Source organism: Pecten maximus, chromosome 2 (genome assembly GCF_902652985.1).
Source record: "Pecten maximus chromosome 2, xPecMax1.1, whole genome shotgun sequence".
Lineage (NCBI taxonomy): Eukaryota > Metazoa > Mollusca > Bivalvia > Pectinida > Pectinidae > Pecten > Pecten maximus.
The window spans coordinates 28,251,959-28,266,840 of record NC_047016.1 but is presented as its reverse complement, the minus strand read 5'-3'; the positions used below and the strand labels follow the sequence as shown (position 1 = coordinate 28,266,840).

At 37.2% G+C, this 14,882-nt stretch overlaps 1 protein-coding gene across 2 annotated transcripts in view; it reads left to right on the top strand.

Moving 5' to 3' along the window:
- Nucleotides 1-14,882, top strand: part of LOC117321719 (G-protein-signaling modulator 2-like) — a 109,406-nt gene that overhangs the window by 71,661 nt on the left and 22,863 nt on the right. For both annotated transcript variants that reach the window (XM_033876231.1, XM_033876230.1), the window contains 2 exons: nt 9,431-9,651; nt 11,100-11,235. In XM_033876231.1, the coding sequence (XP_033732122.1) occupies nt 9,431-9,651; nt 11,100-11,235 (357 nt within the window). The remainder of the gene's footprint in view (nt 1-9,430; nt 9,652-11,099; nt 11,236-14,882) is intronic.

The following is a 14,882-nucleotide window of genomic DNA, read 5'->3' as shown; positions in this document are numbered from 1 at the left end:
TCACCTTGTACAATTAAATTCATATTGCTGCCTCGCCTCCAATCACATCAAAAATAGAACATTTGGATAAGTTCAGGTTACTCGATGTTAAATGTTACTGCTGATTAATTCAGTTTTTTTGGTCTGTAAAATTACACATGTTTGTCAACTTCTTTGAATTTCCATGGGTACATTTATATTCCTCCTTCTGACAAACTAATGCCTATCATTACTATCAATATTGCTCTTTTTGTTGGACTTTAAATAGATTATTTTCATATCGTAAAAAAAAGTTCCCGATATATGTAAAATTTATTTAGTTAGTAGAAGGCTAACTAAGTTGTTAGAACTTGTGCCTAATCCTAATCCTAATGTTTAAATCAAAGTATACTTCTAAAATAGTGCAGTCAACAATGGCATTATGGATATCTAACAATGCCGTTCTGGATATCTTATAATGTCATTCTGAATATCTAACAATGCCATTCTGGATTTATTGTAATGTCATTCTGGATATCTAACAATGGCATTCTGGATATCTTATAATGTCATTCTGAATATCTAACAATGCCATTCTGGATTTCTTGTAATGTCATTCTGGATATCTAACAATGGCATTCTGGACACCTTACAACATTGTTCTGTATATCTTAAAATGACATTCTGGATATCTTTTAATATCATTCTTGATATATTATAATGTCCTTCTTGATATCAAGTATGTCATCTGGATATCTGATTATGTTATTCTGGATATCTCATAATGACATTCTGTATATCTTATAATAACATTCTGGTAATCTTATAATGACATTCTGGATACCAGATAATGTTATTCTGGATATTTTTTATGCCATTCTGGATATCTTTTATGCCATTCTGGATATCTTGTAATGTTATTATGGATACCTTTTGTCATTCTGGATATCTCCAGATAATGTCATTCTGGATATCTGATAATCTTATTCTGAATATCTTTTTTGATCTTGCAATGTTAATCTGGATATCCTTTACTGTCACAATACAGTTTGCGATAATGTTTTTCGGTACATGACTACAGACGGCTTGTTCTGTTTGTCTGTGGAGCCTGTTAAATTACGTTGGATGCTGTAACGCTCAATAGAAAATTCATGACCGAGTGTAATCATTTTCTGTTGTCAAGCCTTAATAACTTAAGTGCATTTCATTTATTCACTTATTCACTTACAACAAAACTTTATTGAAATATTGTATCAGAAAATGTTCAGTTTGGTTGTAGATAAGTGGAAGTGGTATCGATACCGATAATATATATTGGGCCTGTTGTAATGGAGTTTACATGTTATTTCAGCCCATCCCTGTTCTGCAAGGCAGCACCAGCATTACAAAGGCAAATTAAAGTTGCCCGTAATTTGTTAATGTCAAATTGCAAGATGTATGGACTGACTTAGAAAGTGAAAACATATGTAGTTTCTTTTTTAACTGTTTGTAAGACTTGGTTTTCCAATCTAATGTCTCAAGTTAAGGTAGATGTTCACCTTTGAGGCGGAAGCTGATCTTGTAAAGTTGTGAGTAGCAGGTGTATAAACATGAACCTGACACCCCCTCTGGGATATTTGGTTTATTGTAGACATGCATTAACTGGACTATTCCATCACACTTAATGTAGGGTGAGGGAAGTATAACAGATTTTACATTCTATTTCCTGCAATAGCCTGCAGCTTGCAGTCCAATAAATCAGATTTAGAAATTGATGAGAAAGATAAACATTTCAAATTATAAGACTTCCTGTCTACTTGAGGTGCTGAAGTGTGTTAGAATCCCTGAAATCACATAAATATTGATTCCTCCGTATCAGTTCATCACTTCTTTTCACTCTATTTCGGAGATTTATATTATATGTAGAGGTCCAACCTCAGTCTCATATTTATCAACATAATTTTGAAAAATTAATATAGGAATAAGTAACAAGAATTTTTAAAAAGAAAACAAGTTTAGAGACTTGTCTTTCATTATTGTGTATTGTCAATAACCCAAAGTTAGACAAAATATCATATGCAATGGTCAAAAATTGGGGATTAAATTTGTGTTTACGCATACAATGTAATACGTACTGTCTGTGGAAATGAAGACATCTTTATCCCCCATCAGGACAATCAGTGTCAATTAGAATTTATGGATTACATGCTACCAACTCACAATTCAAAGGAAACGATCTTATGTACATCTATCTATATTTAGGACATAATCATCTAGTAAATCTGTTTGAAGAAGATTACAGGTCTGACAGCTCTCAGTGTCACTAAAGTGGCTATAATCTGTGTCCAAAACATAAAAGGAAGTGCTGTAGAGCTGAAAGTGACTTAAACAGGCAGTGTTGTAAGATGTACTTACCACAGATAAAGGTACAGACTGTATGTTATAGAAAAAAGATTAATTCAAAATGCTTTAAAAGAAATTTTTTTTTATCATTTGGCAGTTTTTCGTTCAGAGCCTACAATAATCTAACACTGTCGCCATGCAGATTTCTATTTCTGGTTGCCATGGTAACTGAAATAGGTGCCAATTTGAATCCTATTAACAGTGGAAGGAGAAGGACTGGGCTGAGGTTGCTTGCAAACCGTAATACAGCCATGTCGTCTCTATGTTTGCCCTAATGATCGGTGTTTCCTGTAATGACTTATGATCCGTCTTTCCTGTAATGACTTGCGATCAGTGTTTCCTGTAATGACTTATGATCGGTGTTACCTTTAATGACTTGTGATCGGTGTTACCTGTAATGACTTATGATCGGTGTTTCCTGTAATGACTTGCGATCAGTGTTTCCTGTAATGACCTATGATCGGTGTTACCTATAATGACTTGTGATCGGTGTTTCCTGTAATGACCTATGGTCAGGTGTTTCCTGTAATGACTTATAATCGGTGTTTCCTGTAATGACTTATGATCAGTGTTTCCTGTAATAACCTATGGTTAGTGTTTCCTGTAATGACTTATAATCGGTGTTACCTGTAATGACTTGTGATCTGTGTTTCCTGTAATGACCTATGGTCGGTGTTTCCTTTAATGACTTGTGATCGGTGTTTCCTGTAATTACTTGTGATTGGTGTTTCCTGTAATGACTTATGATCAGTGTTACCTGTAATGACCTATGGTCGGTGTTTCCTGTAATGACTTGTGATCGGTGTTTCCTGTTATGACCTATGGTCGATGTTTCCTGTAATGACCTATGGTCGGTGTTTCCTGTAATGACTTATGATAGGTGTTTCCTGTAATGACTTATGATCGGTGTTTCCTGTAACCTTACGATCAGTGTTTCCTGTAATGACTTGCGATCGGTGTTTCCTGTAATGACTTGTGATCGGTGTTTCCTGTTATGACCTATGGTCGATGTTTCCTGTAATGACCTATGATCAGTGTTTCCTGTAATGACTTATGACCGATGTTTCCTGTAATGACTTATGATCTGTGTTTCCTGTAATGACTTACGACCGGTGTTTCCTGTAATGACTTGTGATCGGTTTTTCCTGTAATGACTTATGATCGGTGTTTCCTGTAACCTTACGATCAGTGTTTCCTGTAATGACTTATGACCGGTGTTTCCTGTAATGACTTATGACCGTTGTTTCCTGTAATGACTTATGATCTGTTTTTCCTGTAATGACTTATGATCGGTCTTTCCTGTAATGACTTATGATCTGTTTTTCCTGTAATGACTTATGATCAGTGTTTCCTGTAATGACTTATGACCGATTGTTTCCTGTAATGACCTATGATCGGTGTTTCCTGTAATGCCTTATGATCGGTGTTTCCTGTAATGACTTATAATCAGTGTTTCCTGTAATGACTTATGACCGATTGTTTCCTGTAATGACCTATGATCGGTGTTTCCTGTAATGCCTTATGATCGGTGTTTCCTGTAATGACTTATGATCGGTGTTTCCTGTAATGACCTATGATCGGTGTTTCCTGTAATGACTTATGATCGGTGTTTCCTGTAATGACTTATGATCAGTGTTTCCTGTAATGACCTATGGTCGGTGTTTCCTTTAATGACTTGTGATCGGTGTTTCCTGTAATGACTTGTGATCAGTGTTTCCTGTAATTACTTGTGATTGGTGTTTCCTGTAATGACTTATGATCAGTGTTACCTGTAATGACTTGTGATCGGTGTTTCCTGTAATGACCTATGGTCGGTGTTTCCTGTAATGACTTGTGATCGGTGTTTCCTGTAATGACTTGTGATCGGTGTTTCCTGTAATGACTTGTGATCGGTGTTTCCTGTAATGACCTATGATCGGTGTTTCCTGTAATGACTTATGATAGGTGTTTCCTGTAATGACTTGTGATCAGGTGTTTCCTGTAGACCTTACTGATCAGTGTTCCTGTAATGACTTATGACCGTTGTTTCCTGTAATGACTTATGATCTGTTTTTCCTGTAATGACTTATGATCGGTCTTTCCTGTAATGACTTATGATCTGTTTTTAGCTCACCTGGACCGAAGGTCCGGTGAGCTTATGCCATGGTGCGGCGTCCGTCGTCCGTCGTCCGTCGTCCGTCCGTCAACATTTGCTTCAAATCGCTACTAGTCAAAAAGTTCTTATTGGATTTTGACCAAATTTGGTCAGAAACATCCTTGGCAGAAGGGAATCAGATTTTGCATAAATGGTGACTCTGACCCCCAAGGGGCCTGAGGGGGGGGGTCCAATAGGGGAAATTGAGGCAATTCCTTTAAATCGCTACTAGTCATAAAGTTATGAATGGATTTGAACCCAATTTGGTCAGAAACATCCTTTGGGGAAGGGGAACAGATTTTGCATAAATGGTGACTCTGACCCCCAAGGGGCCAAAGGGGCGGGGCCTAATGGGGAAATAGAGGTAATTCCTTCAAATCGCTACTAGTCATAAAGTTATGAATGGATTTGAACCCAATATGGTCAGAAACATCCTTTGGGGAAGGGGAACAGATTTTGCATAAATGGTGACTCTGACCCCCAAGGGTCCAAAGGGGCGGGGCCTAATGGGGAAATAGAGGTATTCCTTCAAATCGCTACTAGTCATAAAGTTATGAATGGATTTGAACCCAATTTGGTCAGAAACATCCTTCAGGGAAGGGGATCAGATTTTGCATAAATGGTGACTCTGACCCCCCAAGGGGCCAAAGGGGCGGGGCCTAATGGGGAAATAGAGGTAATTCCTTCAAATCGCTACTAGTCATAAAGTTATGAATGGATTTGAACCCAATATGGTCAGAAACATCCTTTGGGGAAGGGGAACAGATTTTGCATAAATGGTGACTCTGACCCCCGAGGGGCCAAAGGGGCGGGGCCTAATGGGGAAATAGAGGTAATTCCTTCAAATCGCTACTAGTCATAAAGTTATGAATGGATTTGAACCCAATTTGGTCAGAAACATCCTTTGGGGAAGGGGAACAGATTTTGCATAAATGGTGACTCTGACCCCCAAGGGTCCAAAGGGGCGGGGCCTAATGGGGAAATAGAGGTAATTCCTTCAAATCGCTACTAGTCATAAAGTTATGAATGGATTTGAACCCAATTTGGTCAGAAACATCCTTCAGGGAAGGGGATCAGATTTTGCATAAATGGTGACTCTGACCCCCCAAGGGGCCAAAGGGGCGGGGCCTAATGGGGAAATAGAGGTAATTCCTTCAAATCGCTACTAGTCATAAAGTTATGAATGGATTTGAACCCAATATGGTCAGAAACATCCTTTGGGGAAGGGGAACAGATTTTGCATAAATGGTGACTCTGACCCCCAAGGGTCCAAAGGGGCGGGGCCTAATGGGGAAGTAGAGGTAATTCCTTCAAATCGCTACTAGTCATAAAGTTATGAATGGATTTGAACCCAATTTGGTCAGAAACATCCTTCAGGGAAGGGGATCAGATTTTGCATAAATGGTGACTCTGACCCCCCAAGGGGCCAAAGGGGCGGGGCCTAATGGGGAAATAGAGGTAATTCCTTCAAATCGCTACTAGTCATAAAGTTATGAATGGATTTGAACCCAATATGGTCAGAAACATCCTTTGGGGAAGGGGAACAGATTTTGCATAAATGGTGACTCTGACCCCCGAGGGGCCAAAGGGGCGGGGCGGGCCCCATATGGGAAATAGAGGTTATTCCTTTAAATCGCTACTAGTCATAAATTTATGAATGGATTTGAACCCAATTGAGTAAGAAACATTCTTTGGGGAAGGGGAACAGATTTTGCATAAATGGTGACTCTGACCCCAAAGGGGCCAAAGGGGCGGGGCCTAATTGGGAAATAGAGGTAATTCCTTAAAATCGCTACTAGTTATAAAGTTATGAATGGATTTGAACCCAATTTGGTAAGAAACATTCTTGGGGGAAGGGGAACAGATTTTGCATAAATGGTGACTCTGACCCCCGAGGGGCAAAAGGGGCGGGGCCCCATATGGGAAATAGAGGTAATTCCTTTAAATCACTACTAGTCATAAAGTTATAAATGCATGTTGTAAACTCAGAGAGTCTGGACTTCATTATTTCTTTAAAGCAGTTGGGATCCCACGCTATAACCATAAATAGCATTGTTTGAGGTTAACAAACAAAAGGAATTGAACATGAACATTATTTTGACATTTGGTCAAATCCAACCAGGTGAGCGATACAGGCCCTATGGGCCTCTTGTTCCTGTAATGACCTATGATCGGTGTTTCCTGTAATGCCTTATGATCGGTGTTTCCTGTAATGACTTATAATCAGTGTTTCCTGTAATGACTTATGACCGATTGTTTCCTGTAATGACCTATGATCGGTGTTTCCTGTAATGCCTTATGATCGGTGTTTCCTGTAATGACTTATGATAGGTGTTTCCTGTAATGACTTATGATTGGTGTTTCCTGTAATGACTTATGATCAGTGTTTCCTGTAATGACTTATGATCAGTGTTTCCTGTAATGACTTATGATCGGTGTTTCCTGTAATGACTTGTGATCAGTGTTTCCTGTAATGACCTATGATCGGTGTTTCCTGTATTGACTTGTAATCAGTGTTTCCTGTAATGACTTATGATCGGTGTTTCCTGTAATGACTTATGATCGGTGTTTCCTGTAATGACTTGTGATCGGTGTTTCCTGTAATGACCTATGATCGGTGTTTCCTGTAATGATGTATGATCAGTGTTTCCTGTAATGACTTATGATCAGTGTTTCCTGTAATGACTTATGATCCGTGTTTCCTGTAATGATGTATGATCAGTGTTTCCTGTAATGACGTATGATCCGTGTTTCCTGTAATGACGTATGATCAATGTTTCCTGTAATGACTTATGATCAGTGTTTCCTGTAATGACTTATGATCAGTGTTTCCTGTAATGACGTATGATCGGTGTTTCCTGTAATGACCTATGATCTGTGTTTCCTGTAATGACTTATGATCGGTGTTTCCTGTAATGACTTATGATCCGTCTTTCCTGTAATGACTTATGATCAGTGTTTCCTGTAATGACTTATGACCGTTGTTTCCTGTAATGACTTATGATCCGTCTTTCCTGTAATGACCTATGACCGTTGTTTCCTGTAATGACTTATGATCCGTCTTTCCTGTAATGACTTATGATCCGTCTTTCCTGTAATGACTTGTGATCAGTGTTTCCTGTAATGACTTATGATCGGTGTTTCCTGTAATGACTTATGATCAGTGTTTCCTGTAATGACTTATGATCGGTGTTTCCTGTAATGACTTGTGATCAGTGTTTCCTGTAATGACTTGTGATCAGTGTTTCCTGTAATGACTTATGATCCGTCTTTCCTGTAATGACTTATGATCAGTGTTTCCTGTAATGACTTATGATCGGTGTTTCCTGTAATGACTTGTGATCGGTGTTTCCTGTAATGACCTATGATCGGTGTTTCCTGTATTGACTTGTAATCAGTGTTTCCTGTAATGACTTATGATCCGTCTTTCCTGTAATGACCTTATGATCGGTGTTTCCTGTAATGACTGTATGATCAGTGTTTCCTGTAATGACGTATGATCCGTGTTTCCTGTAATGACGTATGATCAGTGTTTCCTGTAATGACCTATGATCTGTCTTTCCTGTAATGACGTATGATCCGTGTTTCCTGTAATGACGTATGATCCGTGTTTCTTGTAACATCTGTATAATACATGCTTTATGCACTGACCATACCAGGTTTGATCAGTAATTCAAATGAATTTCAACAGTTTTGAAATAATTCATTAATTTTATAGAAAAGTATGACATCAATCAATTATGGAATTAGATAATAAAATGTTCTAATAAAGTAATTGCACTAAATATTATATATTTTAGGTATACATGTATTGACAACATATGCTTTGAATGAATGAGTGTATTAGGAGTTAAAAACAATTGTGTATTTTTATATCTTTTACATCTTAACTGTACTCACTGTCATGATGTAAATGCAGGCAGAACAATTAAAGAATAAACCTTCCGACTGGTTATTCTGGCAATTTTGTGTTTAAAGTAGCAGCTCAAAACCAAAACTTAGTTGTAAAATTAGTTGTAAAATTTAATTGAATTTGTGGTGTCTCATAATGTTTAAGGAAAAGTTTGGGGAAAAAAAAAAATACAAATTTGCACATGCCTATCGGCAAATAGTTTGCACATGTCTATCGAGCAAATAGTCACCAATATTTACTTGAAGACGAAATCAGCTGGCCTCTGGGCCATCTGACCTGGTTTTTTCTCACCCTATGATTTGTCTATTGTTTAAACATGATGCACTCTGTCTGGATCTTTTAGGCTTGTTGGTGTATGGCGGATATATTTAAACATGGTTTACTTCGGTCGATTTTTAGGTTATCTGACCCAAAGGGTAGGGATGACCTGTAGTCATCATGCTTCATCCATCATCGTGTGCCGTCCCGCCGTGCGTAAACTTATCAAATTTCAAACTTCTTCACAAGTTCTTCCAGTAGAATTGAGCTCTTACCTGAATTGATCCTGAGATAGTCCTGACCAAGTGTTGTTATTTTTTGGGTCGGTCCGAAACCCAAGATGGCCATTGCAGCCATATTGAAAAACACATTTCTAACATTCCTGATATGATCCTGAAATGGTCCTGACCAAGTGTTTTATTTTTTGGGTCGGTCTTCAATCCAAGATGGCTGCCAGTTCCACTGGTGCTATATATAGTGTCTCTCCACTGAGTCAACATATACTATTTTAACATTGAGCACATGTAGTATTGCTACAGGGGAAGAAAAATAGCTACTAATTTACAGATAAGGGTACATATCCTGTTTGGGGAAAGTGGCTGTTACACAGGTGATGATTTGCCTGTGTAAGACTTACTACTGAGTATGTATACTACGATATAGTACTACGTCTGTTGATGTCAGATGACCGTTAAGGCCCATGGGCCTCTTGTTGTATAACCATATGGTCATGCACTTACATTATTTATAAACCAAAGTTGACCTTCAGCCTTATTCATTTTCAGATGGAATGTACCTGTATGGAGTTGGCACTAGAGGGGGAAAGGTTATGTAAGGCTGGCGACTGCCGTACAGGGGTCCATTTCTTTGAAGCTGCGGTGCAGACAGGCACGGATGATCTGAAAACTCTCAGCGCCATCTACAGCCAACTTGGAAATGCCTACTTTTACTTACAGGAATATGCTAAGGCTCTGGAGTACCACAAACTTGACCTTTCTCTAGCACGGTAAATATAAATGTTTATTTTTTACATTTCTTATACATGTATTAACTCAAGAATTGGAATTTCCTTTTTAATGCTTTTGAAAAATCATTCTTTTATTCTTATTTCACCTGGTCAAAAGGGCAAATTGAGTTTATGCCTATGAAAAGATGCGATATTCATCCGGTATGAACTTTCTCTTTTAAAGAACAATTTGTTCTTATTAACTAAATGGTCCAGAATCAAGATATTTGGCTGGTAGGTTACGGAGATGACGCCGAACAAAGTTTGCAAAAAGAAGTAATGACCTTGACCCATATTCAAGTTTATCAGGGTCAAATTTGTTAGAATATTCAAATCACCTTCTGATTTAACTTAAGGGCCTAGAATCAAGATGTTTGCTGTTAGGTTTCTGGATAATGCTTGACAAAGTTTTGCCAAAAGAAATGACCTTGACCTGTATATAAGTTCACAAGGTCAAATTTGTTGAACAACTTTTGCTAATAACTAAAAGGCTTAGAATATAGATATTTTGCTGCTTGGTACCTGGAATAAAGCCAGACAAGGTTTGCAAAAATACAGGACCTAGCTTATCCTGTATTCAAGGTTACAGGGGTCAAATTTGTTAATATATGTGAACAATTTCTTCTGATTTACTTAAAATGCCTGAAGCAAGATCTTTAGATGGTAGTTGGCTTTCTGTGGTTGCACCGTCAATGTTTTAGAAAAGAAATGGCCTTCACCCATATTTACGGCCACTGGGTTTAATTTGTTAAAACCATTAAACGACTTCTTTGATTAACTGAAAGGCCTAGAAGCAAGATGTTTGGATGGTTACAGGTTCTAAGGTTGGTGTCTTTTAGACTGTAACTTTGAAAATAAATGACCTCGGTGACTCATATTCAAGGTCAAATGGGTCAAATTTGTTAAAGCACAGATACAAGCTCTTTTGATTAACTGTTAGGTAGAAAATAATCATATAAGTGAATACAAGGAAAGTGATGCATAATAAATATTATCATTTTAATTTAATGAAATACAATAATGTACATATTCTGATAGCTGTTCAGAAGAACTTTGCAGAGGTATTTTGACTAGAGTCATCTCCCTTTAAACATATGCTGCTGTAGTGTTGTGAGTGGTATAGGCAGTGTAACATGTCAGTATAGTATAGTAGAGGAAATATTTACATTCCCATCTATACTTTTCCCAATAATAACAAAATTCCAATGTGTATAAAAACACAAGTAACTGAGCCAGAATACTAATCTTCAAAAAAGCCCCATAAAATATCTCCATGGATTTTGATACATAATATGTTAACAGCCGGAGAGAAATATTTACATGTGTACATCAACACCTAGGGTAAACTCTGACCACTTATCTAGCTGATCCAGCCCTACATGAGATATTCATGGACACCAGAGCTAGTTTTTACTTCACGTTCACCTGTCGATTACTGTAATCCACAGAACTCTCAGTGATAAGGTTGGTGAGGCAAAGGCTAGTGGTAACCTTGGAAACACACTCAAAGTCTTGGGAAAGTTTGAAGAGGCAATAGCTTGCTGCTTACGACACTTAGATATAGCACAGGAGCTTGGAGATAAGGTAAGAAAACTATGAACAAAAGTGTATTATACTTTACTGAAATGTAATGTTTTACATTGAAAATAAATTTTTATTGTGACAATTAACAAGATCGAAACTGACCAATCAGAAAGTAAGATTTATTCAAAACTACTAACAATATTATCATGATTATCTGGCTCCTCTAGTGATAATTAGTTGATTCATGTCTATTGGAGACAAATTAAGATATGTCATCCTCCTGGAATAAGTCAGGCCAAAATTTAGGTGTTGGTCCCCTGGATTGTTCAAGGACAGATCAGATAATATGTTATTAGCAATGCTGAAATTACAATTTGACCTATAATCTAAACATTTAACATATGAGCAAACATTTAAAATGCAAGCAAAATATTTATTGTTGTAAATTGTTCTAAGTGACCAAGAGGTTAAAAACCATACTATTTGGCAAGTCAGCATGTTGGGATAATTGGCTACCATGTTTTTTTGTTGTTTTTTTTTTTTTCAAATTGACTGACCCACCTCTGAAGGTTGGGTCGGTAGGTAGGGAAAATATCTCTCTTTTTTTCTTCAAAATAGAAATATTTGTACTTACCGGTAATAAAAATTTCACACAAGAAAACATAATATAACGAAAATAAACATTTTATTCAACTTCAAATTAAACACATAAACACTTTTTTTTTTTTTTTTAAGAATATGTAAGATCGATATATCACACCCCCCTTCTTTTTCTTTTTTTTCTCTCCTTTTTTTCTTTTTTTGATGAATATGTAAGAATATGTCACGGTCCTGAAGCACTTGATCAATATAAAGTTTACATGCTCTTAAAGTTTCTAATACAAAAAGCGGAACAGAATCTGGTTCGGAAATTTTCATTAGCGAAAAAATAGTTTTTTGAGTTAGCAGATAATTTCCCAGTCGGTCAGTCAATGCCAAACAAACTTAATTTTGTTCTTTGCCTTATTCCTTGACCTTATTATTGACCTAGGTCACAGGAGTGAAATGTTTTGAAATCTTTTATTGATGTATCAAAGCATGAGAATCCTATGACCATGACATTAGTCAGCTGCCAAATTTCTTCAAATGACCTTGACAATTCTTTCAGGCTCACAGAGGTCCAGTGTGTTCAATTTATTTAAAAAAAATTCTCTCAATAATCAAGATTCCCAGGGCGATAATACTTGGTTAGAGCATGATGTGATGGGACTTTGAATCACACTCAAGGTCAGAAGTGTCAGATGTATTAAATCATTAAATGACTTCTCAGTAGTCATGAATAACAGTGCTAGGGTCATGCTATCTGGCTATTAACACCTACGAATTGCTTCTAAGTTTTATCTTTTGTTTGACTTGACTCCGACTTTCAACATTGAAGGGGCCAAATGTTTTCAATAACCAAAAGGCAGTCATTTTGAAGTTTGTGGTAGGCTTCTAGATCAATTTTTTTTGGGGGGGGGGGGGGGGGGTTTCATGATTTTATCATGTTTTGGAATTTTTTTCTTTCTTTTTTTTGGGTGCAGAAAACTCAATTCTTCCAAGTCCATTCCATAAGAATGCATGCCTTAGTTTTCCTGGTTGATATACAATCATTAGGGGTCTATGATAAAAAAGACTTGTGTGTTGAAAATAGTTGGACTTTTCAATTAACTTACCTTATCTTTTATCAAGCGCTGGACGTCAAAACTAGATCAGTTATTCTTACATTTGGAATTGGTTTCAACTTCACATCAGTTAACAGTCTGTATATAAAATGCTTTATTTGGCAGTGAGGCTTTATATTCCAGAAAGTTTCTTCGGTGTAGGCATTTTGTTATGCCTGCTGTTGGTGAGATTCATTCATTGATGGCACTTATGTTAGCTCACCTGCCAAAAGTTAAACAACTTATTTTCTAGTTTAAAGACCATTAGCACATGAAGAGCTTATTTAACAAGTCAGAAAACAGGCTCTAGGTCACAATAAGGACTATCAGCATTCTAGAATGAAACCTTGATTAAGGCTTATGATCTACTTTCTAGGTCACATATGTTAAAATTTTAAATTACCGGTAATTCTTCATAACCAAGATCCAGGCAAAAATGATCATAATACATAGCATGCCCAGAGCAAGAAGAATATGTGCAGTATCAAATATGTTAAAACTGTTAATTTTTCTCATTCACCAAAAGTCGAAAGGACCATTATATTAGGCCAGTATCATGCTGAGATGAAGGCCTATCAAGTTTGTTCAAAAGAATAACTTTGACCTTTCAAGGTCATAGGGGTTGCATAATTGTTTTTGGAATGAGAGTTGGTGTCATGATAATGGGCTCTTATAATTCATGAAAATAAACACAATTTTGTGTTTATTTTGATGAACTTTTTTTTTTTGCTTTTGTTAGCTCACCTGCCTGAAGGGCACGTGAGCTTATGCCGTGGTGCGGCGTCCGTTGTCCGGCCGCTGTCCGTTCGTACGGCGTCAACTTTTCCATTTAAACAACTTCTTTTCAATAACCAAAAGGCCCAGAGACCTAATGTTGGGCCTGTAGCATGCTGGGGTGAAGGGCTACTAAGTTTGTTCAAATGAATAAAATTGACCCTCATTCAAGGTCATAGGGATCAAATAGGTTGAAATCTTTAAACAACTTCTCAATAACCAAGAGTCCCAGGGAGTTGATATTGGGTCTGTAGCATGCTGGAATGAAGGGCTACCAAGTATGTTCAAATGAATGACCTTGACCTTCATTCAAGGTCAAGGGAATAAAATAGGCTGAAATCTATAAATCACTTCTTCTCAATAACCAAGAGTCCCAGGGAGTTGATATTGGGTCTGTAGCATGTTTGGGTGAAGGGCTACCAAGTTTGTTCAAATAAATGACCTCGATCTTCATTCAAGGTCACAGGGGGCAAAAAGGCTAAAATCTTTAAACGACTTCTCAAAAACCAAGAGTCCCAGGGAGTTGATATTGGGTCTGTAGCATGCTGGGGTGAAGGGCTACCAAGTTTGTTCAAATGAATGACCTTGACTCATATTCAAGGTCACATTGGTCAAGTATGCTTAAGTCTTTAAATGACTTCTGAATAGCCAAAGTGCCGAGAGACATTATATTGGCCCTGTAGCATGCTTTCAAATAAATGCAGGATCCATATATGAAAACATCACTGCATTGCAGGTGAGCGATTCGGGCCCATTGGGCCCTTGTTGACGAGAACCGTCATCTGTAGTCATGACATATCACAAGAACAGGTCGCATTGACAGCGTGAAATGGGTATAGCGCTAGCTGTTACAGGTTGAATATAAGAGAAACTTGAATATAATATGGAAATATAAGTAATAAACGGCCTTCTTTGAAAAGATATTGTCCTATAATTCTCACAGGATTGTAGACAAATTAATCATACCATGTGTTATCACATTATTCAATTTGTCTGCAATGCTGTGAGAATTATAGAAAATAAGTTTCCAAATAAGGCAGTTCAATGCTTAAATGTATTTATGTCATCTCTGTCAAGAAACTGAGCCAATTTTAAATGTATTTATGTCATCTCTGTCAAGAAACTGAGCCAATTTTAAGAGACAGCTGCTTTGTTAGAAATACACAAGAATAATAATGAAGACCAATTTGTGTTGTAAATATCATTTATTAATGTCTTTTTCTACCTTGAGTATCAAATACATAACAATGT